Source organism: Lissotriton helveticus, chromosome 9, assembly GCF_964261635.1.
Source record: "Lissotriton helveticus chromosome 9, aLisHel1.1, whole genome shotgun sequence".
Lineage (NCBI taxonomy): Eukaryota > Metazoa > Chordata > Amphibia > Caudata > Salamandridae > Lissotriton > Lissotriton helveticus.
This window is the reverse complement of record NC_136070.1, coordinates 110,526,929-110,552,967: the sequence shown is the minus strand read 5'-3', so window position 1 is coordinate 110,552,967 and position 26,039 is coordinate 110,526,929. Positions and strand designations below refer to the sequence as shown.

Sequence of the window (26,039 nt, the reverse complement as noted above, 5' to 3'; positions counted from 1 at the left end):
GTATTAGTGGTGGTGGTATTGGTGGTGGTATTGGGCGTAGTGGTATTGGGCATAGTCGTATTGGTGGTGGCATTGGTGGTAGTGGTATTGGTGGTGGTGGTGGTATTGGTAGTGGTGGTGGTGATATTGATGGTGGTGGTATTGGTGGTGATATTGGTAATGGTGGTGGTATTGGTGGTGGTACTGGTGGTGGTTGTGGTATTAGTGGTGGTACTGGTGGTGGTAGTATTAGTGGAGATGCTATTGGTGGTGGGGGTATTGGTGGTGAAATTGGTGGTATTGTTGGTGGTGGTGTTATTGGTGGTGGTATTGGTGGTAGTGGTATTGGTGGGAGTGGTAATGGTGGTGGTATTGGTGGTGTTGATGGTGGTGGTGGTATTGGTGGTGGTATTGGTAATGGTGGTGGTATTGGTATTGGTGGTGGTATTGGTATTGGTATTGTTGATGGTTGTGGTATTAGTGGTGGTATGGGTGGTGGTGGGATTGGTGGTGATTATGGTATTGGTGGTGAAATTGGTGGTATTGTTGGTGGTGGTGTTATTGGTGGTGGTTTTGGTGGTATTGGTGGTAGTGGTAATGGTTGTATTGATGGTGATGGTGGTGGTTTTGCTGGTGATTGTATTGGTGGTGGTGGTTTTGGTGGTGGTATCGGTGGTGTTGATGGTGGTTGTGGTATTGGTGATGGCATTGGTGGTGGTGGTATTGGTGGTGGTGGTATGGTGGTGGTGGTGGTGTTGATGTTAATTAAAACATGCTCTTGAAAACACTCTCCAGGTGGCTTTAGTATATATGACATGTAACTAACCCTGGGCGAAGAACTACGCTCCGTTCGCGGAGCTTGCGGAGTTTTGGCAACTCCGCGTTCTACGGAGAACGCGAAGCTGTCGATTACTCCGCGATCCGGTGCGTAGCGTAGTTCTCGCGCGCTGAATAACATTATCGCGTGCGCCGGGGGTAAGTTCGCGCGATATTTGACGCGATCACGCACTTTGGAAATAAGGGAACGCAAGCGGGCGGGACAAACCTCTTGAGTAACTTAGCGCGCTAGCTATCTCGAGCATGCAGGCAGCGCCCCGAACACGCGCACCGCGCTCCCGAAGACGAAAATTGGCGCGCGAACGGGTCTAGCAAGCTACTACGCATGTCCGCGGAGCTACGCGAAGGTCGCGGAGTGCAACTGCGTCTTCGCGTAGCTCCGCGGAGTGCGGCTCCGCGAACTACGCCCAGGGTTACATGTAACACAGATCAATTGCCCTTAAGGCAGACCTGTAGTGGCTACTACAGGGTATAGGAGTGTGAGTAGTGATATGGTTTGGATGGGGGCTGAAAATTTTGTATTAGGTCCTGTTCTGGGGGGGGGGGATGTTGATGGGATGGTTGTTGTTTGGGGCGGCAGATCTGGAGTGGGTGAACACATGAAGGCGACCAGGAGGCGGAGGGACAAGCACAATGGGAACGTTACCTGAACTGCGTTGTATAACATGGAATGTTCGCGGCTTGAATTCAATGGCAAGGAGCCTATTGCCTATTGCCCATGCCTATCTAGTGCGAAGGGGAGCCCGGATAGCTCTGCTTCAGGAGACCCACCTCACTAAGGCAGAAGGTCAGGCATTACAACGAAGGGGGAGAGGCCAGATTTTCAGCATGTCGTACTCGGCGTTAGCCAGAGGGGCGCTGATTTGGGTGCGACTGGTGTCCCATTTCGAGCAACGAACCACGTCCTAGACCCAGAAGGCAGATACGTAGCAGTGGAGGGGAGGCTATATGGTAGGGATGTTGTACTTAGTAGTATCTATGCTCCCAACGTGGATCAGGCGCGATTCCTGGATCGAATATCGGGGGCACTGGCACATTATTTAGTTGGTCCGGTGATTGTGGGGGGGGACTTCAATTCAATAACGGACATAGTTCTGGATAGATCACATCCGCCATTGGCTGACTCACCAGTTCGTAGGGTGGGTGGGAGACGACTAGAATGGCAAGATAGATGGCGCCTAGTAGATACATGGCGCACACACCACCCTCGGGACAGGGATTACTCCTTTTTTTCAGCTTTACATGAGCTACACGTTAGAATAGATACTATACTATGCTCCCGGTCCATAGCCCATATGGCAGTACACTCTGAGTACTTAGCTAGGACCATATCCAACCACGATCCTCTGTTACTGTCCTTTAATTGGCTACGGGAGAGATCTGCCATACCTACTTGGCGGCTCCGCCCAGAAACCCTGGAGGACCCGGTCTTTCAGACAGAGGTTAAGGAGGGCATTGAGCATTACTTTGAGGACAATCAGGGAACGGCTTCCACTAGGGCAGGAGAGTGTGACGCCTTCAAGGTGGTGATACGGGGGCTCTGCATTAGCAAATACTCGGGGGTAAGGAAAGTGATTTTGAATGATGTGACTAAGGCAGAAGAACACTTGAGGGAGATGGAAAGGCAGAGGCCGGAGCAGCCGCACCTGCAGGTGAGGCTCTTAGAGGCGAAGGAAGCAGCGGCGGCTGAAGTAGAGCGCTTGCTCTGTTTTAACTATAAAAATTACATGGTGAAGACACATGCGGAGCGAGACAAAGTGGGCACGCTGCTTGCACGAATGGCAAACCCTGTACAGAGGGGAAATGCGATTATGAGAAGAGAAAATGAGATAGGGGACATGACTTACTCACAGGGGGAGGTGCTGTCACGGTTCCTAACATATTACGAGACACTGTATCAGAGTAAGCTGGGAGGAGAGGGCACGGACATAGACAACTACTTAGCTGGGATCCCCCTCCCGAGACTGGGTGAAGAGCAGGCCGAGAAGTTGGGGAGGGATATTACACTGTCGGAGATTCGGTGCGCGATCAAGAGCATGGCCCGGAATAAGACACCTGGCGCAGACGGGCTCCCACTAGAATTTTACGCTCAATATGTAGATATATTAGCACCCCGACTGATGGAGGTATATACGGAGGCTAAGATGCTGGGCCGATTGCCTACATCCATGCGAGAGGCGTTGATTGTCCCTCTATTAAAGCCTGGCAGGGATGACGCAGATGTGACCTCCTATAGGCTGTTATCTATGCTGACGGCGGACTATAGGATCCTGAGCCGGATATTGGCAACCCGACTGCTGCCCTATATGACCACGTTGGTGCACGCTGACCAGGCGGGGTTTATCCCGACCCGAAACACATCATCGAATATTCGGAGGATGTTGCGGATTATGGGAGGGGATCACCTCGAGGCGCGGTTCCCAGCTGCTCTGTCAGTAGATATAGAGAAGGCTTTTGACAGTTTGGAATGGGCCTTCCTCTACAAAGTGCTGGAGTGGTTTGGCGTGGGGGAACACTCTGGGGCCTGGACGAGGGTGTTGTATACCTCAGCGAAGGCTAGGGTACGGCTGGGAGCAGTGATATCCGCCCAGTATCCAGTCCTGCGGGGGACGAGACAGGGATGCTCGTTGTCCCCTCTGTTGTTCGCCCTGGCGATAGAGCCCCTCGAAGTGAGGGCTAGATCAGGAAAGGCCTACCGAGGGTTGTGGTTGCATGACATACCCCACTATATATCGTTATATGCAGATGACCTGCTATTGTTCATGGACAACACAGAAGACGCGTTGCAGGATGCAGTGTCCCTGCTGTCGCAGTTTGGAGCACTATCGGGCCTGAGGGTGAATTGGCATAAGACGTGCCTCTTCCAGTTGAGACCATGTGCACAACCTCCACTGATGCTTGGGATGATGAAGTGGGAACTGACATGTCTCATATCTAGGGATCTGAATCTATCATGATGCCACAGACATGCTGGAAGGCAATGTGGGGCGTTGTATTAGCGCCCTGAAAGGAAGCATGGCATTATGGTCCACACTCCCTCTCTCTGTTGTGGGGAGGGTTGCCCTCCTTAAGTTGGTGGCTTTACCTAGACTGCTTTATTATTTCCGGACTCTGCCAATACGGGTCCCCCAGCGCATGTTTATGGAACTGCGTTCACTGATCATTGGCTTTTTGTGGGGAAGTGGACGGCGGAGGGTAGCGCTGACAGCAATGATGCGTCTCAAAGCTGAGGGCGGGATGGCGGTTCCTGACCTCGAGCTTTACTATTTGGCGGCCCAGCTGCAGGTTCTAACACAAAGTGTCGCAATGGAGTTCAGGGGTTTGGAACAAATGCGAGGTGCAGGAATACAGAGGCATATCCTCTCGTAATAGTCTTGCAACAAAAGCTTAATTTAGGAGACTTGACGATGGAGGAGAAAACCCTGAGGCTCTGTTGGGACAGGAGTCAGCGCAGGGCCAGGGTGGCTCACCCATATGCTCCCGAGATTCTGTTGGGGATGCTAACGGCTCTGCCACACAGTGGGGACTGGTTCCCCCTCATGGAGTGGGAGCAGCTGGGACTCCAGGTGGTGGGAGACTTGTATGAGAATGGGGGGCTGCTCTCGTTCCAGACCTTGCAGGAGAGGTATGGTCTCCCAGATGGCAGCTTCCTGATGCACGCGGCAGTAATGGCAGCCCTTCGGAAACATTGGAAGGGGGGGCAGACGGAACCGGTGACTACCATGGCTTGACAATATGCTGTGATGGCAGCGGGAACCTTTAAGGCAGTGACGTGCCTTCAGTCTAGGATGTTACATGAGGGAATTCGTCCACTAGTTGGTTTAAAACAGAAATGGGAGGTAGGCATAGGCAGGCCGATACCTGATACGGCATGGGGCCACATTATGTGGAGAACGTGGAAGGGGAGTAGAAATGCGCGCTTTCAACAGGTGCAATTTTTTATCTTGCACTGTGCGTATTTGACTCCTGAGAAGATTGAGAAATATTTTCGGGTCCAAGATGCAGCATGTCCTAGGTGCCTCAAGCGAGGCGTAAAGTTAGAACATATGCTCTGGAACTGTCCGGCTTTGGGAAGATATTGGGTGGAGGTAGGGGACCTCCTTAACGAGGTCACGGATAAACATCTGAACTTTGATATAGCAGCGTGCCTGCTGCATTGGTTCCCACACACAACCAAAACCAAAGTTACCAGTAAATTCATTTATTTAGGCTTACTCTTGGCAAAGAGGAAAATTACTTGGCACTGGAAATTGAGAGAGGGGCCATCGCAAAAGAGATGGAGAACGAGAGTTGTATAAATGGGCTAGTAGCGAGAGCTCCATTAGATTACGACAGGCCAAGCGAACGGCCAATGAAAAAGCTCTAGAACACGCGAAGGTTTGGGACGCGTTGGTGCAGGCTCTACAAGAACTGCAGAGGGTGGAGGAGGATTGAAAAGTATAGAACATACATGTGATATTTAAGAACAGTGCATAGTGTTACAAATATTGTCCCTATAGCCGATGTTATGTTATGATGTGTAAATCTGGAATATACCCACGCCAATTGCCACATGGGGGAGGGATCCGGGGGTTCAGTTGGGCGTAAATTTGGAGATATATTTGATGATGCCAAGGGAAGTGGATGTTGTTGTGGTTTGTTTGCTGAACAAAATCAATAAAATATGTTTTCAAACAAATGACATGTAACACATATGTGCTGCTGTAAGCTTCAGCCCATTAGCACAGGATTATGTGCAGCCTGTCATTCACATGACTTAATTCGCTAATCATTTCTAAATCCATTTTACTTGGGGAGTTGAAACACACACGAAATAATGCAGGGTTAAAGTGATTGAAATCATGCGCCCGTGTTATGGGGCGGCCTTGCTGAAGCAGCGCATGTCCGGCCTGCAGTAAGAAAAACTCAATAAAGTAAATAGTGCTTACAGGCTAAATAACAGGTCCTGTGTAACAACTGAAGTCAAAGGGCCAGTGGCCATGGGAGGGTACAAATGAAGACAAGGCCGGACTAAGGAGGGACTAAGAAGCCTTTTAACGAATCCCAAGGTAGCCTTTATGAAAGACAATGACACAAGAATATGAAAAATATGGGAGGAGAGTGGGCGCAGCTTTTCCCCTATACTCTACTACAGTAGTCTCGCAGAGCGAGCAGTGTATGCGCGCTGCACTAGGCAGGACCTAAACACTGTCCAGCCTGCACTAGGAAAAACTCAATAAAGTAAATAGTTATTACAGGCTTAATAACAGGTCCTGTGTAACAACTGAAGTCAAAGGGCCAGTGGCCATGAGAGGGTACAAATGAAGACAAGGTGGTGGTATTGGTATTGGTGTTATTGGTGATGGTGGTGGCATTGGTGGTGGTGGTATTGGGCGTAGTGGTATTAGTGGCGGTGGTATTAGTGGTTATATTGGTGGTATTGCTGGTATTGTTGGTGGTGTTGGTGGTGTTGGTGGTGGTGGTGGTATTGGTGGTGGTGGTATTGGTATTAGTGGTGGTTTTGGTATTGGTGGTAGTGGTATTGGTGGTGTTCATATTGGTGGAGGTGGTGGTATTAGTGGTGGTATTGGTGGCAGTGGTATTGGTAGTGGTGGTGATGATGTTGATGGTGGTGGTCGTATTGGTATTGATGGTGGTATTGGTATTGGTGGTGGTTGTGCTATTAGAGGTGGTATTGGTGGTGGTGGGGGTATTGGTGGCGGGCTATTTGTGGGGGGTATTGGTGGTGGTTGTATTGGTGCTGGTGGAATTGATATTGGTGGAGGTGGTATTGATGGTGGTATTGGTGGGGGTGGTGGTGGTGGTGGTACTGGTATTGGTAGTGGCAGTATTGGCTGTGGTGGTATTAGTATTGGTGGTGGTGGTATTGGTGGTACTGGTATTGGTGGTAGTGGCATTGGTGGTGGTATTGGTGGTATTGTTGGTGGTGGTATTGTTAGTGGTGGTATTAGTGGGGGTGGTGGTATTGGTGGCGGTGGTATTGGTGGTATGGATGTATGATCCGACAACGCAAACAGTTTCATCGCGTGCTTTTACCACACCATTTCTACATCGCAATTGCTGTTACATCGCCTGTTTTTTCACCGCATACCATTTTAACGGCAATGTGTTTCCCCCAATGTAAGACAGCATTAGTACGTATACGAATACATCACATTACCATTACAGCACGTTTTTTTTGTTTGTTTGTCTCTATACGAGGCTGCAGGGAAACCAGGGTTTCATGTGTCTCCAGCCCCCTCCCCATTCATCCCCCACGCCACAAAACGTTTTCCGCTGCGCACATGTGACAATTAGTATTGTACTACGTTCAGTGTCAATAAAAAAACTGAACACGTGGCCTCTTATCATTCTCCTTCCGTGGTCTATTATTGCGATATTCAAGCTTACTGTACATCAAATTATAAGGGCAGATACACACAAGATTGCAGGTGGTCTTAGCCATTCGCACAGTGCTCTTTGCAATGTAAACTTGAACATTCATTTATTTTGCCTTTGTGATAACGTTCGGTTGGAGTTACTGCTTTTTTTACAACCTTTGAGCACATATGATTTTACTACTTACTAAGTTGCGACAAAAATACTGACCCTAAAAACATCTGCCATGCAATATTCTGCTGTGCGTCCCTTTAAGTTTACCACGTGCAACCAACCTTCATCTCCTGACTCCTTTTCTTAACACTAGGGCTGGGCGTAGTTTGCGAAGTAGCTCTTTGCGAAGCTACACGAAGTGCACTTCGCGCTATGGGAGCTACGCATAGCACTACGCAAAATGCTTAGTAGCATGTTTGCACTGTGCAAGATGCCATTTTAAATGATTGCACAGTGCGGACAAGCATCCGGCACTGCGCAAGCTGTAGTTTTCTGCCGTTTGAGGAGATTTTTACTCGAGTAGCAGCTTTCTCAACTCGGACTGGTAGTTTCTCATTGCAAGCTGTCACGAGCATACGCAACCACTCGCAATGAAAAACCAGACCTCCCCGCGTTGAGAATCTCACAGGGATGTTTATTTTCTATGCTCGCGATCTGCAACTTGATGTTGCTGATTGCGAACGAGGAAAAAGTCTCGCCAGGATGTCATTTTGCTTGCTCACGGTCGCCAACTTGACGTTGAGGACCGCGAGCAAGCAAAAAATGACCGCTGCACTAAGCTAAGCGTTTTCTCACTGTGCTACTTGCAGTTTGCGTAGTACGAAGTTGCGCAAACTTCGCAAACTACGCGGGCGTAGAGTAGTGCTTTGCCCAGGACTACCTAACACACTACCTTGGTGGTGCTGCCAGACTTCACATCCTTCATCACTGCCACCCTGCATATCCACACTGCTCATCCTTCATCATATGTATAAAAAAGAGGGAGGCCTCCTTAACAGTCAGATTAGGGACAAGGAGTATAAGTTGAAGGAACAGAGCAAGTCCCCAGATCACTACCTTACTTAGAACCTATCAGTGTATTGCCCATTTATCTCGCGATGGGTTTGCGAGATAAATGGGCAATACACTGATAGGTTCTAAGTAAGGTAGTGATCTGGGGACTTGCTCTGTTCCTTCATCCTTCATCATAGCCACACTGCACATCGTTCAGCACAGCCACACTGCACATTCTTCACCAAAGCCACACAGCACATCCACCATGCGCATCCTTCTCCACAGCCACACTGCACATCCTTCAGCACAGCCAAACTGGCTCAGGGCTGGCAAATGAAAAATAAAACAATGCTAGAACATAGTTTTATTTTTCATTTGCTTGCTCTAGGCCAGGCGGTGAGGCGATGCTCGGAGGAGCCGCCCCTGCGGAAAGTGGCCCAAATACTGCCATTGTGTTTACTCGCACTGAGCACGATATATACAGTGAGGTGTCCACAGCCTGCCTCTGTTTCATTCTACAGTGGAAACAATAAACCATTTGAACAAGTTTATAGCGCCACAGTCCGCCATGGAGTTCTTGTCTAGGGTGATTGGTGTTTCTCAAACATGCTGATCTCAAACCACTTTCTACACATTCTACTTGCAGTCCCCGTTCTGCGTTTAAGGTGCATGCTTTTGGGGTAACCATATATAGAAAACAATCAATCGATCCGTGAGCTCCCTATCACTGCACGGCCTGGCCTGTAGGTAGTACAGCACGTGTGGTTTCCATCATGCGCATTTATCGAATCATGTAGCATTATTATTTTTACTTCTGCTCGGCCTATTGATTTTTCTTGGATTGTGGGCTTTCCTCGCCGAAGCCGTTCTACTAAACTGGCACTATTCACAAGCAGGAAAGTATTATGATATTGGCAGACACCGACGGGAAATGTCAAAATAGACAGACGGGAAATAAAATTGTAAACTTGTAAACCGCACTATTGTTATAAAACATTGGCACGCACAGATGAGAAAGAAGACGGGAAAGTCAAATAATACATTGGCACGCATTGTAAACCGGCACTTAATGTTATTATGATGTTATAATTGCATTGCAAAGTATTATGATGTTGGCACACACAGACGGCAAATGTAAAAATGACAGACAGGAAATAAAATTGTAAACCGGCACTATTGTTATAAAATATTGGCACGCACAGACGGGAAAGTTGACGGGATGTCTTAATGTTATTATTATGGTGTTACAATTGCATTGCTTCTTATTAATACATTGGCACGCATCATTGTAAGCATTGTTATATTAAAATTGAAAGCATTGCTGTGAGGTAATAATAGCCGGATTTATTGTAAAAAAAAACAATATTTATCGTCTTTTTATATTCACTTTTGACAACCCCACGTATTCCAAACCTGCGTAGTAATAGCATGCGATGTGCCAAACCATGCGATGTAAGAGCATGCGTTGCAGAGCCATACTTTGTAAACGTTCTCGCGAAGTGACATTTGCGTTGTAATACCACCGAGATGAGGGCCCATCGTTGTAATGGGTGTTCACCGGTGGTAATGATGGTGGTATAGGTATTGGTAGTGGTATTGGAATTGGTGGTGGTATTGGTATTGGTGGTGGTTGTGCTATTAGTGGTAGTATTGGTGGTGGCGGGGGTATTGGTGGTGGGGGTATTGGTGGTGGAGGCATTGGTGGTGGTGGTACTGGTATTGGTGGTGGCGGTATTGGCTGTGGTGGTATTAATATTGGTGGTGGTGTATTGGTGGTACTGGTATTGGTGGTAGTGGCACTGGTGGTGGTATTGGTGGTATTGGGGGTGATATTGGTGGTGGTATTGGTGGTACTGGTATTGGTGGTGGTGGTGATATTGGTGGAGGTGGTGGTATTGGTGGTGTTATTTTTATTGGTGGTGGTATTGGTATTAGTGGTGGTGGTATTGGTATAGGTTGTGGTATTGGTGGTGGTATTGGGCTTAGTGGTATTGGACATAGTCGTATTGGTGGTGACATTGGTGGTGGTGGTATTGGTGGTAGTATTGGTAATGGTGGTGGTATTGGTGGTGGTTCTGGTATTAGTGGTGGTATTGGTGGTGGTGGTATTGGTGGTGATGATGGTATTGGTGGTGGGGGTATTGGTGAAATTGGTGGTATTGGTGATGGCAGTGTTATTGGTGGTGGTATTGGTGCTAGTGGTATTGGTGGTGGTGCTAGTGGTATTGGTGGGAGTGGTAATGGTGATATTGATGGTGATGGTGGTGGTTTTGCTGGTGGTGTTATTGGTGGTGGTATTGGCGGTGGTGATATTGGTGGAGGTGGTGGTATTTGTATTGGTATTTGTATTGGTGGTGGTATTGGTATAAGTGGTGGTGGTATTGGTATTGGTGGTGGAGGTATTGGTGGTGGTGGTGAAATTGGTGGTATTGGTGGTGGTGGTGTTATTGGTGGTGGTATTGGTGGTAGTGGTATTGGTGGGAGTGGTAATGGTGGTATTGATGGTGATGGTGGTGGTTTTGCTGGTGGTGTTATTGGTGGTGGTATTGGCGGTGGTGATATTGGTGGAGGTGGTGGTATTGGTGGTGGTATTTGTATTGGTGGTGGTATTGGTATTATTGGTGGTGGTATTGGTATTGGTGGTGGTATTGGGCGTAGTGGTATTGGGCATAGTCGTATTGGTGGTGGCATTGGTGGTAGTTGTATTGGTGGTGGTGGTGGTGGTATTGTTAGTGGTGGTGGTGATATTGATGGTGGTGGTATTGGTGGTGGTATTGGTAATGGTGGTGGTATTGGTGGTGGTTGTGGTATTAGTGGTGGTACTGGTGGTGGTGGTATTGGTGGTGATGCTATTGGTGGTGGGGGTAATGGTGGTGGTGGTGAAATTGGTGGTATTGTTGGTGGTGGTGTTATTGGTGGTGGTATTGGTGGTAGTGGTATTGGTGGGAGTGGTAATGGTGGTATTGATGGTGGTTTTGCTGGTGGTGTTATTGGTGGTGGTATTGGCGGTGGTGATATTGGTGGAGGTGGTGGTATTGGTGGTGGTATTGGTGGTGGTATTTGTATTGGTGGTGGTATTGGTATTAGTGGTAGTGGTATTGGTATTGGTGGTGGTATTGGACGTAGTGGTATTGGGCATAGTCGTATTGGTGGTGGCATTGGTGGTAGTTGTATTGGTGGTGGTGGTGGTGGTATTGGTAGTGGTGGTGGTGATATTGATGGTGGTGGTATTGGTAATGGTGGTGGTATTGGTGGTGGTATTGGTTTTGGTATTAGTGGTGGTACTGGTGGTGGTGGTGGTATTGGTGGTGACGCTATTGGTGGTGGGGGTAATGGTGGTGGTGGTGAAATTGGTGGTATTGTTGGTGGTGGTGGTATTGGTGGTGGTATTGGTGGTAGTGGTATTGGTGGGAGTGGTAATGGTGGTATTGATGGTGATGGTGGTGGTTATGCTGGTGGTGGTATTGGTGGTGGTGGTTTTGGTGGTGGTATTGGTGGTGTTGATGGTGGTGGTGGTATTGGTGGTGGTATTGGTAATGGTGGTGGTATTGGTATTGGTGGTGGGGGTGGTATTGTTGGTGGGGGTGGTATTGTTGGTGGTGGTGGTGGTAGTGGTGGTACGGGTGGTGGTGGGATTGGTGGTGATGATGGTATTGGTGGTGGTGGTGAAATTGGTGGTATTGTTGGTGGTGGTGTTATTGGTGGTGGTTTTGGTGGTATTGGTGGTAGTGGTAATGGTGGTATTGATGGTGATGGTGGTTATTTTGCTGGTGATTGTATTGGTGGTGGTGGTTTTGGTGGTGGTATCGGTGGTATTGATGGTGGTGGCATTGGTGGTGGTGGTATTGGTGGTGGTGGTAGTGTTGATGTTAACAAAACATGCTCTTGAAAACACTCTCCAGGTGGCTTTAGTACAGATGACTTGTAACGCAGATCAATTGCCCTTAAGGCAGACCTGTAGTGGCTACTACAGGGTATAGGTGTGTGAGTAGTGATATGGTTTGGATGGGGGCTGATCATTTTGTATTAGGTCCTGTTCTGGGGGGGGGGGGATGTTGATGGGATGGTTGTTGTTTGGGGCGGCAGATTTGGTGTGGGTGAACACATGAAGGCGACCAGGAGGCATGGGGACAAGCACAATGGGAACGTTACCTGAACTGCGTTGTATAACATGGAATGTTCGTGGCTTTAATTCAATGGCGAGGAGGCACAAGGTCCATGCCTATCTAGTGTGAAGGGGAATCCAGATAGCTCTGCTTCAGGAGACCCTCCTCACTAAGGCAGAAGGTCAGGCGTTACAACGAAGGTGGAGAGGCCAGATTTTCAGCACGTCGTACTCGGCGTTTGCCAGAGGGGCGCTGATTTGGGTGCGAGCTGGTGTCCCATTTCAAGCAACGAACCACGTCCTAGACCCAGAAGGCAGATACGTAGTAGTGGAGGGGAGGCTATATGGTAGGGATGTTGTACTTAGTAGTATCTATGCTCCCAACGTGGATCAGGCGCGATTCCTGGAACGAATATCGGGGGGACTGGCACATTTTTTAGTTGGTCCGGTGATTATGGGGGGGGGACTTCAATTCAATAACGGACAGAGGTTAAGGAGGGCTTTGGGCATTACTTTGAGGACAATCAGGGAACGGCTTCCACTAGGGCAGGAGAGTGGGACGCCTTCAAAGTGGTGATACGGGGGCTCTGCATTAGCAAATACTCGGGGTAAGGAAAGTGATTTTGAATAATGTGACCAAGGTAGAAGAACACTTGAGGGCGATGGAAAGGCAGAGGCCGAAGCAGCTGCGCCTGCAGGTGAGGCTCTTAGAAGCGAAGGAGGCAGCGGCGGCTGAAGTAGAGCGCTTGCCCTGTTTTGACTATAAAAATTACATGGTGAAGACACATGCGGAGGGAGACAAAGTGGGCACGATGCTTGCACGAATGGCAAACCCTGTACAGAGGGGAAATCTGATTATGAGAATAGAAAATGAGATAGGGGACATGGCTTACTCACAGGGGGAGGTGCTGTCGCGGTTCCTAACATATTACGAGACACTGTATCAGAGTAACCTGGGAGGAGAGGGGACGGACATAGACGACTACTTAGCTGGGATCCCCCTCCCGAGACTGGATGAAGAGCAGGCCAAGATGTTGGGGAGGGATATTACACTGTCGGAGATTCGGTGCGCGATCAAGAGCATGGCCCGGAATAAGACACATGGCGCAGACGGGCTCCCAGTAGAATTTTACGCTCAATATGTAGATATATTAGCACCTAGACTGATGGAGGTATATACGGAGGCTAAGATGCTGGGCCGATTGCCTACATCCAAGTGAGAGGCGTTGATTAACCCTCTATTGAAGCCTGGCAGGGATGACGCAGATGTGACCTCCTATATGCCGTTATCTATGCTGACGGCGGACTATAAGATCCTGAGCCGGATATTGGCAACCCGACTGCAGCCCTATCTGACCACGTTGGTGCACGCTGACCAGGCGGGATTTATCCCGACCCGAAACACATCATCGAATATTCGGAGGATGGTGCGGATTATGGGAGGGGATCAACTCGAGGCGCGGTTGCCAGCTGCTCTGTCAGTAGATATAGAGAAGGCTTTTGACAGTTTGGAATGGGCCTTCCTCTACAAAGTGCTGGAGCGGTTTGGCGTGGGGAAACACTCTGGGGCCTGGACGAGGGTGTTGTATACCTCGGCGAAGGCTAGGGTACGGCTGGGAGCAGTGATATCCACCCAGTATCCAGTCCTGCGGGGGACGAGACAGGGATGCTCGTTGTCCCCTCTGTTGTTCGCCCTGGCGATAGAGCCCCTCGCAGTGAGGGCTAGATCAGGAATGGCCTACCGAGGGTTGTGGTTGCATGACATACCCCACTATATATCGTTATATGCAGATGACCTGCTATTGTTCTTGGACAACACAGAAGACGCGTTGCAGGATGCAGTGTCCCTGCTGTCGCAGTTTGGAGCACTATTGGGCGTGAGGGTGAATTGGCGTAAGACGTGCCTCTTCCAATTGAGAACATGTGCACAACCTCCACTGATGCTTGGAACGATGAAGTGGGAACCGACATGTCTCACATATCTGGGGGTCCGAATCTATCATGATGCCACAGAAATGCTGGAAGGCAATGTGGGGCGTTGTATTAGCGCCCTGAAAGGAAGCATGGCATTCTGGTCCACACTCCCTCTCTCTGTTGTGGGGAGGGTTGCCCTCCTTAAGATGGTGGCTTTACCTAGACTGCTTTATTATTTCGGGACTCTGCCAATATGGGTCCCCCAGCGCATGTTTAAGGAACTGCGTTCACTGATCATTGGCTTTTTGTGGGGAAGTTGACGGCGGAGGGTAGCGCTGACAGCAATGATGCGTCTCAAGGCTGAGGGTGGGATGGCGGTTCCTGACCTCGAGCTTTACTATTTGGCGACCCAGCTGCAGGTTCTAACACAAAGTGTCGCAATGGAGTTCAGGGGTTTGGAGCAAATGCGAGGTGCAGGGATATAGAGGCATATCCTCTCGTAATAGTCTTACAACAAAAGCTTAATTTAGGAGACTTGACGATGGAGGAGAAAACCCTGAGGCTCTGTTGGGACAGGAGTCAGCGCAGAGCCGGGGTGGCTCACCCATATGCTCCCGAGATTCCGTTGGGGATGCTAGCGGCTCTGCCACACGGTGGGGACTGGTCCCCCCTCATGGAGTGGGAGCAGCTGGGACTCCAGGTGGTGGGAGACTTGTATGAGGATGGGGGGCTGCTCTCGTTCCAGACCTTGCAGGAGAGGTATGGTCTCCCAGATGGCAGCTTCCTGATGCACGCGGCAGTAACGGCAGCCCTTCGGAAACATTGGAAGGGGGGGCAGACGGAACCGGTGACTACCATGGCCAGCCAATATGTCGTGATGGCAGCGGGAACCTTTAAGGCAGTGACGCGCCTTCAGTCTAGGATGTTACATGAGGGACTCCGTCCACTAGTTGGTTTAAAACAGAAATGGTAGGTAGGCATAGGCAGGCCGATACCTGATACGACATGGGGCCACATTATGCGGAGGACGTGGAAGGGGAGTAGAAATGCGCGCTTTCAACAAGTGCAATTTTTTTATCTTGCATCGTGCGTATTTGACTCCTGGGAAGATTGAGAAATATTCTCGGGTCCAAGATGCAGCATGTCCTAGGTGCCTTGAGCGAGGCGTAGAGTTAGAACATATGCTCTGGAACTGTCCGGCTTTGGGAAGATATTGGGTGGTGGTAGGGGACCTCCTTAACGAGGTCACGGATAGACATCTGAACTTTGATATAGCAGTGTGCCTTCTGCATTGGTTCCCACACACAACCAAAACCAAAGTTACCAGTAAATTCATCGATTTAGGCTTACTCTTGGCAAAGAGGGAAATTACTTGGCACTGGAAATCGAGAGAGGGGCCATCGCAAAAGAGATGCAGAACAGAGTTGTATAAATGGGCTAGTAGCGAGAGCTCCATTAGATTACGACAGGCCGAACGAACGGCCAATGAAAAAGCTCTAGAACTGGCCAAGGCTTGGGACCCGTTGGTGCAGGCTCTACAAGAACTGCAGAGGGTGGAGGAGGATTGAAAAGTATAGAACATAGATGTGATATTTAAGAACAGTGCATAGTGTTACGAATATTGTCCCTATAGCCGATGTTATGCTATGATGTGTAAATCTGGAATATACCCACACCAATTGCCACATGGGGGGAGGGATCCGGGGGTTCAGTTGGGAGTAAATTTGGAGATATATTTGATGATGCCAAAGGAAGTGGATGTTGTCGTGGTTTGTTTGCTGAACAAAATCAATAAAATATGTTTTCAAACAAATGACATGTAACACAGATGCAGTTCTTGTAGAGCCTGCACCAACGCGTCCCAAGCCTTGGCGCAGGCTCTACAAGAACTGCAGAGGGTGGAGGAGGATTGAAAAGTATAGAACATAGATGTGATATTTAAGAACAGTGCATAGTGTTACGAATATTGTCCCTATAGCCGATGTTATGCTATAATGTGTAAATCTGGAATATACCCACACCAATTGCCACATGGGGGGAGGGATCCGGGGGTTCAGTTGGCAGTAAATTTGGAGATATATTTGATGATGCCAAGGGAAGTGGATGTTGTCGTGGTTTGTTTGCTGAACAAAATCAATAAAATATGTTTTCAAACAAATGACATGTAACACAGATGTGCTGCTGTAAGCTTCAGCCCATTAGCACAGGATTATGTGCAGCCTGGAATTCACATGACTTAATTCGCTAATCATTTCTAAATCCATTTTGCTTGGGGAGTTGAAACACACACGAAATAATGCAGGGTTATAGTGATTGAAACCATGCGCACGAGTTACGGGGCGGCCTTCCTGAAGCAGCGCATGTCCGGCCTGCAGTAAGAAAAACTAAATAAAGTAAATAGTGCTTACAGGCTAAATAACAGGTCCTGTGTAACAACTGAAGTCTAAGGGCCAGTGGCCATGGGAGGGTACAAATGAGGACAAGGCCGGCCTAAGGAGGGACTAAGAAGCCTGTTAACGAATCCCAAGGTAGCCTTTATGAAAGTCAATGACACAAGCATATGAAAAATATGGGAGGAGAGTGGGGGCAGCTTCTGTCCTGTACTCTACTACAGTAGTCTCGCAGAGCGAGGAGTTTATGCGCGCTGCGCTAGACTCGACCTAAACATTAGGAATTGTAAGTTCCACCTCAATAATGGCTCCCTTCATTAGCAGTTTTCTCCATTGATATAATCATTTTTTAAAAGATCAACACTTCAGATACCTCAGACAGCTTTTCTGCACTGAAAATTGAGACCCTTCCATTGCTGTCTGTTTCAGGGAATGTCACAGTCAGCTTGCAAAATGAACATTTACAAATAATTTTGATTCTGAGTGCTTCTTGCAATCATATTACTAGACCCTAACATTGCCATAAGCTTGATGTCTCTTGGGAGATGTATATGTGGCCTAGAGAGGCAGAAGATATGACTTACAAGCATATTATACCCCAGCCCCCTTGTAAAAGGTTGGACAGGATATCCATCATGTTTGTGATGAGTGCTCCATCTACTGAACTCAAATCAGACCCTCAGTGTTTCTGACATAACATTCCTTGCTTTGCCTAATTTGAACTTGGTGCTGACCACCTGTTTAGAATTGTACAAGTATTTTTCAAGCAGCACATTAGGTCCCACATTTACTGTGAAAGCCAACGCCCTGATCAAAGTTTTACGTATGCCGTCAAGGTTAGAACATGCTGTATACCATACATAGTATGCAGGACAGGGCATCAGCACTGGAGTGATAAAGGTCACATTGGCAAACTGCTTTGTGCTGTTCAGGACTTTTCTCTTGATTTGTCCAGGACAGCCCATCAGTTGTTGCTAGCTCTCAGCAAATATCACTCCCCCCATGTCCAGTTCAGTCATCCAAGAAATATGTAAAACTGAGTGCTTGCACTACTCTTACCCTTTTGTTGGAGGTGACCTGTCGGGTATACATGTACTGAGCCATGCGTGTACACTAAAAGCACACTGCATGTCAGGTGCACACAGGTCTGTCAACAGAAATGTTGCTTTTCTCAGCCTTGCACAAAGCATTAAGAAGCTGACCTTCAGTGTCTATTAGGTCTCTTAAGGACCATAGATTGATGTCTGCACGAGACATGGACACAATTCATATAATTTCTTTTGTAGAAGTTCGCCAAAATTACATAAACGATGGGAATGTTAAATGAAAAGCAGTTCTGGAGTTAATGCATTTTGGGAATTCCATTCTAAAATTATTGGAGAAAATTACTCATGGTGCAAACAACAGTTTGATCTGATAGAGACATCTACCCGCAGATTTCTTTAGTTTTGAATTTTCCCCAGGCACCAGTCTGGATCCAAACATTTTTCAAGAGTACCTCAACTTGCCGGGGGACGGGTCGTACGGCTCCGCGCTGATGTGGAGTCTGGTCCTGACTTCAGTGGAGCTATATAAGTCCCCTCCAGCATGCAAACATCAGTTTCTTCTTTTCCGTGCTGTAATATGGATATGGAGAAGCAGTTCCTTTGGCAATTTTTTCCGACCTGCTTCAACACTCCTTTGTCTTATGTCTACAGGTTTCAAGCCTTGTGGGTCTTGTAACTGACATATGTCAGTGACAGACCTACATACAATTTGTATGTGGTGTTTAGGTGAGCACCACAACACCAAAGATTGTGGCTCCTGTCAGAAGCTAAACCCAAAGTTGTTAAAGGAGCGATGTTTGAAGTTGATGGTGGCGCGTGTGTTATGACGCTCGGAGGCTTCCCGGGCTCGGTCTTTGTCGCCTCGGGAAAAGCGAGATCGATCTAGGAGTCGAAGCTGGTCTGGACGATGTTTTTCTCTGGGCAAGTCTGAAAGGTAACGGACAGTTAAAGTCACAGCATTCCAGGACTTCACTGTGTGGAGAGTGAGACTCTGTCTCCCATGGCTCCTCCCGCTCGATGGTGGAGTAGGCCGTACACAATTCAGCACCGCATCTCCCTGTGTTTCCAGGGGCCGGTGCGTTGATGGCTAGGATGAAGGAATATTATGATTCCTTGCACATAATCTTTGGTACCCCATCTCCCTCTGGAGCACCTGTAGGGCACATGGAGGTGAGTGGGGTGTCGTCAGAGTGTTTGCCCTTGGTTACAGCTGAGGCATTGGAGTTGAAGGGTCGACATCGGTCGACGTGAGTTGGCTCTGGCTTGGTGCAGGTGCACAGTCCTCGACCTACGATGCTGGACTTCGATCTGCTGGCTCTGATACTTACATCGGTGGCCGAAGTCGCTTCTCCTCCTCCGTGTAGGCATCATACTATGTCAATTGTGGAATCAACTATTCAAACTGAGAGGAATATGCAGGTCTTCATTCCTTGTCAGGAAAAGTTGCCAAAAGACAGCCGTTGTCAATTGGAGCAGGGCCCTTGCACCGTATTTCTGATATTAATGTGCCTCAGATGGAGGAAAGCTGGTTGTCTGCTATGGGAGAGGCTAGTGGCCTGAATTCACCTCCAGCTTCAGGGTTGCTTTCTCCCCCTGGCCTGGCCACAGAGGCAAGCTCGTCCTTTGCAGCCAAGTGAAGAAAAGTGGCTACAGTTTTAAACTTGCCACTACCTATGGTGCAAATGTCCACAGATCCCTTTAATGCAGGTCCTTTTTCAGGGACAGACAGGGGAAGAACCTGTTATTCCATTTGGGGAGACCCTTTTTGATATTTAATAGGTTCTTGGACCAAGCCTGAGTCGGGGACCTCGGTGGACCAAGATATTGCATGTAGACACCTGCTTGGAGACCCAGTTTGTCTTCATAGACACCCTTCCACCTGTATCTTGGTGACTCAGGGTGTGATTTCTTCGCAAGATGTAGATTCCGTTCCTAAGAATCCAGTGGGTAAGGAGGCTAGGAATCGTGATGCGTTTGGTAAACACATCTCTGCTTCAGCAAGTTCAGCCTTGAGATCCACAAATACATCTTGTGTGCTGGAGCGATATTCCTATGCTTTATGGGATTCTGTACAGAACTTGTTACCATCTCTTCCGGATAATGTCCGCTTGGAGATTGTTGATTTGATTAAAGATGGTCAACATAAGGTGTGGTTTGGACACCACGGTCTTTGTAGGTCGCGCAATGGCATCTGCAGTGGCATTAAGGCGTATAGGTTGGTTGGCAACTTCGGGTTTCTTGTAGACTGTCCAGTCGACTTTGGTCGACATGCCATTTGATAGTGCCCATCTTTTTGGGAGGCAAGCTGATGCAGAGTTGAGACACTTCCATGGAAAACAGAGGTCTTCAGAGTCATAGCTTTTTGTTATTTATTACTGGTGTAACTTGTTCTTATACTTGAGATGTAATTTTCTTTCAAAGTGAGTAAGCTTTGTTAGGGCACTTTACGTGTCCGCTATTTTTTTGACTACTTGGTGTGGTGCAAGAGCAGATGTTTTATTCTCAGTACCAATTTTTTCATTTTCTTAATGTTGATTCAGGTAACGAGGGAGGTTTCCCTTTGTCCCTTGGCCTCTGATGATGAGCTTTGTGCTCAAGAGGTTATTTCAAAAGATGTATGTTCTTGTTGGAAGATTTTTTGATACAGGCTTCGTTGAAGCAGTTCGGTATGTTTAAAAGAGCATGTGTTTGATCTTTTGTTGTCTCTCATAGGGACATGTTAGTATATTAGTGGTAAGTCTGGTATACAGGGACGCTCTGGTCTTTACTTGTTAGAGTGATCAACATGGTATGTCCTCACTACTCTTGTGGTGGGTATATTTATTGTGATGATAATATTCAGGGCCAAGGTTTTGTATTCTTCTGAATACATGTTCATGTGGTCATCCTTCATTAACATCCTGTTTTATGGTGTAGGTTGTCTTCTACTTCTGGGCAGACTGCATATCTAAATTTTTATTACATGTGCTTTGCTTTTTGGACAATTCTGAGAGTAAACTCAGAGTTTTAATGTATAACATGAGTTAGCTGCTTTTACCACCGTGGAAGGTATAAGTATTTAAATTTGTTCATTCCTTGATTATATGAGGTGAACTCTGTATCTTACGCTGTGTGATTGGTAGTGTCGTGATGAAGACCACTAGCTGCAGTTTATGTATCTGTTTTCGGTCACACACTTTAAGGAGTTTTTAGGCTTTATAAGAAGCTCTTCTTGTTGTATGCTCACAATGCTTTTTTTGCATCTGTTTGGAAGGTGTATTTTATGTGTCTTTGTGGATATGTGTCCATTTTCACTGTGCTTTACAAGTCCTTGCTATTCATAGCTGTTACTTCTTGAGGCAGACTTGTGATCACATTGTTTTTTCATTTCACAAGTGTTGTCACATACGCTTGTTGCTAACAAAGAATGATTTTATATATTATTTCCCTTAATGGTTTTTCTTTTCCTTATTTAATATTTTGATGCAACACTAATAAGTGCATTCAATTATCTTCTTTCACTTGCATTGGGATTTTGAGCATACCCACGGTTCGGAGTCGTGTCCAGAACTTTGAACCATGACATTGAAGGCCATCCAGGCGCAGGCTTTGTAAATACCTGCGGTCCTGCAGTAAATGTTGGCCAGCTATGCTCTATCAATTGGAGTTGATTGGGACACAATTGTTATACATATCATGCATATATTCAGGTAATAGACCTTTGTGGGGTTTTTGTTTTACAACTGACATAAATGATGAATATCAATATAACATTAGCATCTATTGGTGTCATTTTAACCTCTCTACAGTGCATTATGTAACCCTCAGGTGGTCATTTTGTTCAAACAAAATTCTCAATACCATTGGCGGTATCCATGTTCATCTTTCTTTTGGTGTTCCTTCATCATGGTATAATGGAATGGGTTCTGAGAGTCTTTCTTTGGGATGTACTCACGCAAGTTATTTTCACTGATATTTCTTTATCATTGTTATGACTTTTGTCTTGCCTCTGCCCTTTTAGTCAACAAGTTTCTATCCCCTTGTGGAATAGAGGTTAATGGCTGGTAAATGACAGATGGTTCTTTTGGGATTTTTACCCCTTTTCCTTCAAGGGCCTATCCTCTCGGGTCTGTAAGGTTGTTTATTATTTGTCTGTGCTGTGACATTGATCATGGTTTCTATGGAGAGCCAAGCTCTTGTTTTGCTATTCCTACGTACATTTGGTCGGTTGTTAGGTATGACCTGCTAGTTCTCATTGAGAACTTTTGTAGGATTAGTTTGCAGACCCTCGTCCACAGAGGTTTAGCTATGGTATTTAATTAAAAATGTAAGGAATAGATGTCTTTAACAGGTGTAAAAGTTACTTACCTTCTGTAACTTAATATCTGGTAGAGATACAGTCTAGCCGCTGATTCATTACCTTCCTGTCCTTCCACCCCACTCTGCAAATGACCTATGAATTAAGGGTTATACCCTTTATCAGTACTACTTTATATACCAGGGATCACTATCTCAAATTATGTTGGGACTCAACAGACTACTTGGCCTGACCACATAGGTCTTTTTGGATGTGGTCATATTGTCCATTTCCAAAAGGTTTGTGGTCGGTATAGTGGGGAATGTTTTCTATTTACACTGCATTTGACACCAGTGGGCAGCATTGATTTATTTGTCCTTTCTTTGAAAGTCTTTGTTTGGTATCAATATGTCGTTTACTTAAGTCCAAAGAGAGAGGACCCACTACTCCAAAAGACAGGGTTCCAAAGGAAATATTTTAAGACTGTCACCTAATGGTGTGATTCAACAATCAGCTTTGTGCAGTTTGTAGAGGTTTTGTTTTCCTATTATCATGCCACTCATTACCACTAATAAATGGGATATAGAGTGTAAGGTTTTATTCCCTTACATGGGCGTTATTTATCAAGGCACAAGGTTTCAAAGATATATGATGAATAGTCTATAGAGTATAAGGTTTTCTTCCCTTGCGTGGTGGTTATTCATCAGGGTGTAGGATTTCATTTACCTTGGTGCTTTGTAGATGCTTTCGAGGGGTTTTCTTTAAAAATCCATGTCTGGTATTAACATACCATTTAATGTTCTTCTTTATTAATGTTTTATTTATTTTTTATCTACTTGGCACACTGTTTCCAAAACCAGTCTCTATAGTGGCTCCTTGTTTTGGCGCAGAAGGTTTTACAGTTGAAACTGATGTCTGTGCACTGGATAGGACTTAAAGTGCTCCACTGACATCAGGACCGGAGTCAACATCATTGCGGAGCCAAACAATGCCGTCCCCTGGCGCGTGGAGGTACTGCTGAATAATTTCCGGATCCAGACTGGTTCCTGGAGAGAATTCCAAAGTTAAAGAAATAGCGGCTAGATTGTGTCTCTATCAGATATTACGTTACCGAAGGTAAGTAACTGTTACCACATTCACATTGTTCCTGTGCTCCTGCAATAGGATTTTTGTCCAGACTAAATCTCAAGTACGCAATGCAGTATAATGGCTGAATCCTAGGCGTTTGATGTAGCAAGCTTAACACAAAATGCCAGAAATGGTGCAATATTATGAAGGTGTAAACACATTTTTGCCCAAGCCTTCTCTTCAGCCACCTTATACATGGCCCTTCCATGTGTATGTGCATGGAAGTGTATGCCATCCACATTCTAAGCCAAGATTAAGACTTTAAAGCAGCAGAATAGTAAACCATAATCAACATTGCTAAAGGTACGTAAACTAAATTTTGTTTACAAAGTAATAGTGTATAACAACATATCAAGTTGTATTAATAATTTAGAGGCATTGGGACAATGCAGCTTTGTAACTCATACTCCATAGGTCTATGTAATATCTTCACAAATAGTCGACATGTGAGTCTGGAAACTGTTTGTATTGCTACCAATGCTTGATGAATATTTAATTCTCCTAGAACATTGCTGAAGCTCATCATCTCAATGGAGAATCCCATGAAGCCAAAATGAATAAAAGGAGTCCAGCAGACATAAAGGTATCTTTTTGCACATGTCTATAATACTTTTCCTGCTACAAGTTACAATATCATCTGATAAGGGTGAGGTTTTCTTGTAGGATACATATGATGAAAGGACTGACATCTATTCAATAACCAAGGGTACCCATAATAATGTTCTACACACTCCAGAGCAAGCCATTAGATCCTATCAAATGTAAATTTTGTGACATTATTGTTTTGTTTCTTTGGGGTTTAATTACCAACTCCAGAGATTGATGAACTCACAATGAATTTAAATAAAACAACTCTTGTGAGGCGCTTTTTACTTGGTTTAATTATTTTAGCTCACCATTAAAGTATTTGAAAAAGCTGGCTGTCTGTTTATCACACTCCACCTTCAAGGATCTTTCTATTGCCTCAAGGCTGGTGACAGCATGGAGATCTCTATAGTCCACACAAAACCTCATTGCTCTCTTTCCACCCTGTGGCTGTGGTTTGGGGACTAGGACCATCGGGCTGACCCAGGGACTCTCAGAAGGCTCAATGACCCCCAACTCTTCAGCCTTGATGCTTTCCTTGACTTGGTCGACTGACGATAGATTTTGGCGATAGATTTTGGTTTTGACAGGCAAGTTGTTTCCAGTGTCCACATTATGGGTGTACCAAGGAGACTTACGAGGGGTCAAGGAAAATAGCTGTGTATACTGTTGCAGAATCTGTCTGCAATCAGCTTGCTGTTGGGCAGAGATGGTGTCTGAGTAGACAACTCCATCCACTGTCCCATCTTAGGGGCTGTAAGAGAGTAGGTCAGGGAGAGGTTCACTCTCTGTCTCCTGATCCTTCTCAGTAACCATGAGCTTGGTTACATCAGCCCTTTCACAATAGAGTTTGAGGTGGTTTTAGGTCTGGACCCTCTTGTAATTATACGTTGGGTGTCTTTCCGCCTATCTCTCAAGAGGCATTAGTTATGCTTTGCCATAAGATTAAATCTGGCTCTCCTGCTGACCCCCTTAAGCCGAATCAATTTTTGAAATCATTGTCTGTGTTTCTACCATTTCTAAGTCATTTGATCAATCAGTCCCTGCTTGCATCTGCGGTCCCTAATGCCTGGAAACAAGCGAGGGTGATCCCGCTGCTGAAAAAGCCTAAGCTTGACAACACTAAACCAGAGAACTTCCGTCCCATTTCTCTCTTACAGGTTATATGGAGGAGAACAACCTACTGGACCCCTCCCAGAACGGTTTTCGGCCAGGTCACAGTAGAGAATCAGCTCTTCTGGCTGTGACCGAGCATTTGAGAGGGGCCCTGGATGAGGGATGTACATTGGCACTGATTTTGTTAGACCTCAGTGCCGCATTCGACACTGTCTCCCATCAGATCCTGCTTCAGAGGTTGGAGGAGGTGGGGATCAGGGACTCTGCCCTTGAGTGGTTTGCTTCCTTTCTGGCTGATAGGACCTTTCAGGTTGCTGTGCCCCCTTTCGCATCTAAGATCCATACCATCAAATATGGGGTACCGCAGGGCTCAGCTCTGAGTCCTACGCTGTTCAACGTGTATGTGCAACCTCTAGCAGCAGTAGCAAAGAGCAGAGGGCTCACAGCAGTGTCCTCTGCGGACGGCACACAGTTGGTGGTCGCTCTCTCAGATGACTCCGGTCAGGGCACATGCAAGTTCTGGAGGGATTTAGAGATCATATCTGAGTGGAGGAGTGCCAACTGTCTTCAGTTAAATGCCAACAAGTCCCAGGTCCTGCTGGTTGGGAAAAACACTGAGGTGTGGAGTGAGCATTGGTGGCCTGCCCAGTTGGGCGGTGCACCCGCCCCTATACAGTTGGTAAAAAATCTGGGTGTGTGGGTGGATTCCGCCCTTAGCTTTCAGACACAAAGAAAGTAGCTGGATCATGTTTTGACATTTTACGGGGGCTTAAACCAGTGGTGGGGTTCTTTGACCCAGCAATGAGGCAAGTGATTATCCAGGTGTCTATTTTGTCTAGATTAGCCTACACCAACTCACTCTACTTGGGAGTTAACAAAGCAGAAGTCACAAGATTGAGAAGGGTTTAGAACACTGCTGCTAGAGCCTTGCTAGGTTTGCCCTGGACATGCCCCACTTCCAGTGCTATTTGTCAGCTACATTGTCTGCCTGTAGCTAAACGCATTGAGTTTAAAACTTTCTGCTTGTCTTTTAAAATCTTAAATCTGTCCTCCCTGGATATCCTAGCTAATCTGCTCACACCCTATATACCTCCCCGCCAACTTCGATCAACGGGCCAGCATTTGGCGGTTGTTACTCGGGCGAGGAGGGTTCGTGCTGGTGGTCGCTCCTTTGGGGTATTGGCAGCCTGACTTTGGAATGCGCTCCCCATTGCTATTCATAGTATGGATAGCTACCTGGCCTTTCGTAAGGCAATTAAAATGCACCTCTTTCCTTCCTCATAGATTGTTGTTTGTTG

At 46.7% G+C, this 26,039-nt stretch overlaps 1 protein-coding gene across 8 annotated transcripts in view; it reads left to right on the top strand.

Annotated features, from left to right (window-relative positions):
- The window catches only part of LOC144780983 (uncharacterized), a 1,867,627-nt gene that overhangs the window by 1,128,353 nt on the left and 713,235 nt on the right, over positions 1 to 26,039 (top strand). For all 8 annotated transcript variants that reach the window (XM_078659579.1, XM_078659581.1, XM_078659578.1 and 5 more), the window contains one exon: positions 23,546 to 23,623. In XM_078659579.1, coding sequence (XP_078515705.1) covers positions 23,546 to 23,623 — 78 coding nt within the window. The remainder of the gene's footprint in view (positions 1 to 23,545; positions 23,624 to 26,039) is intronic.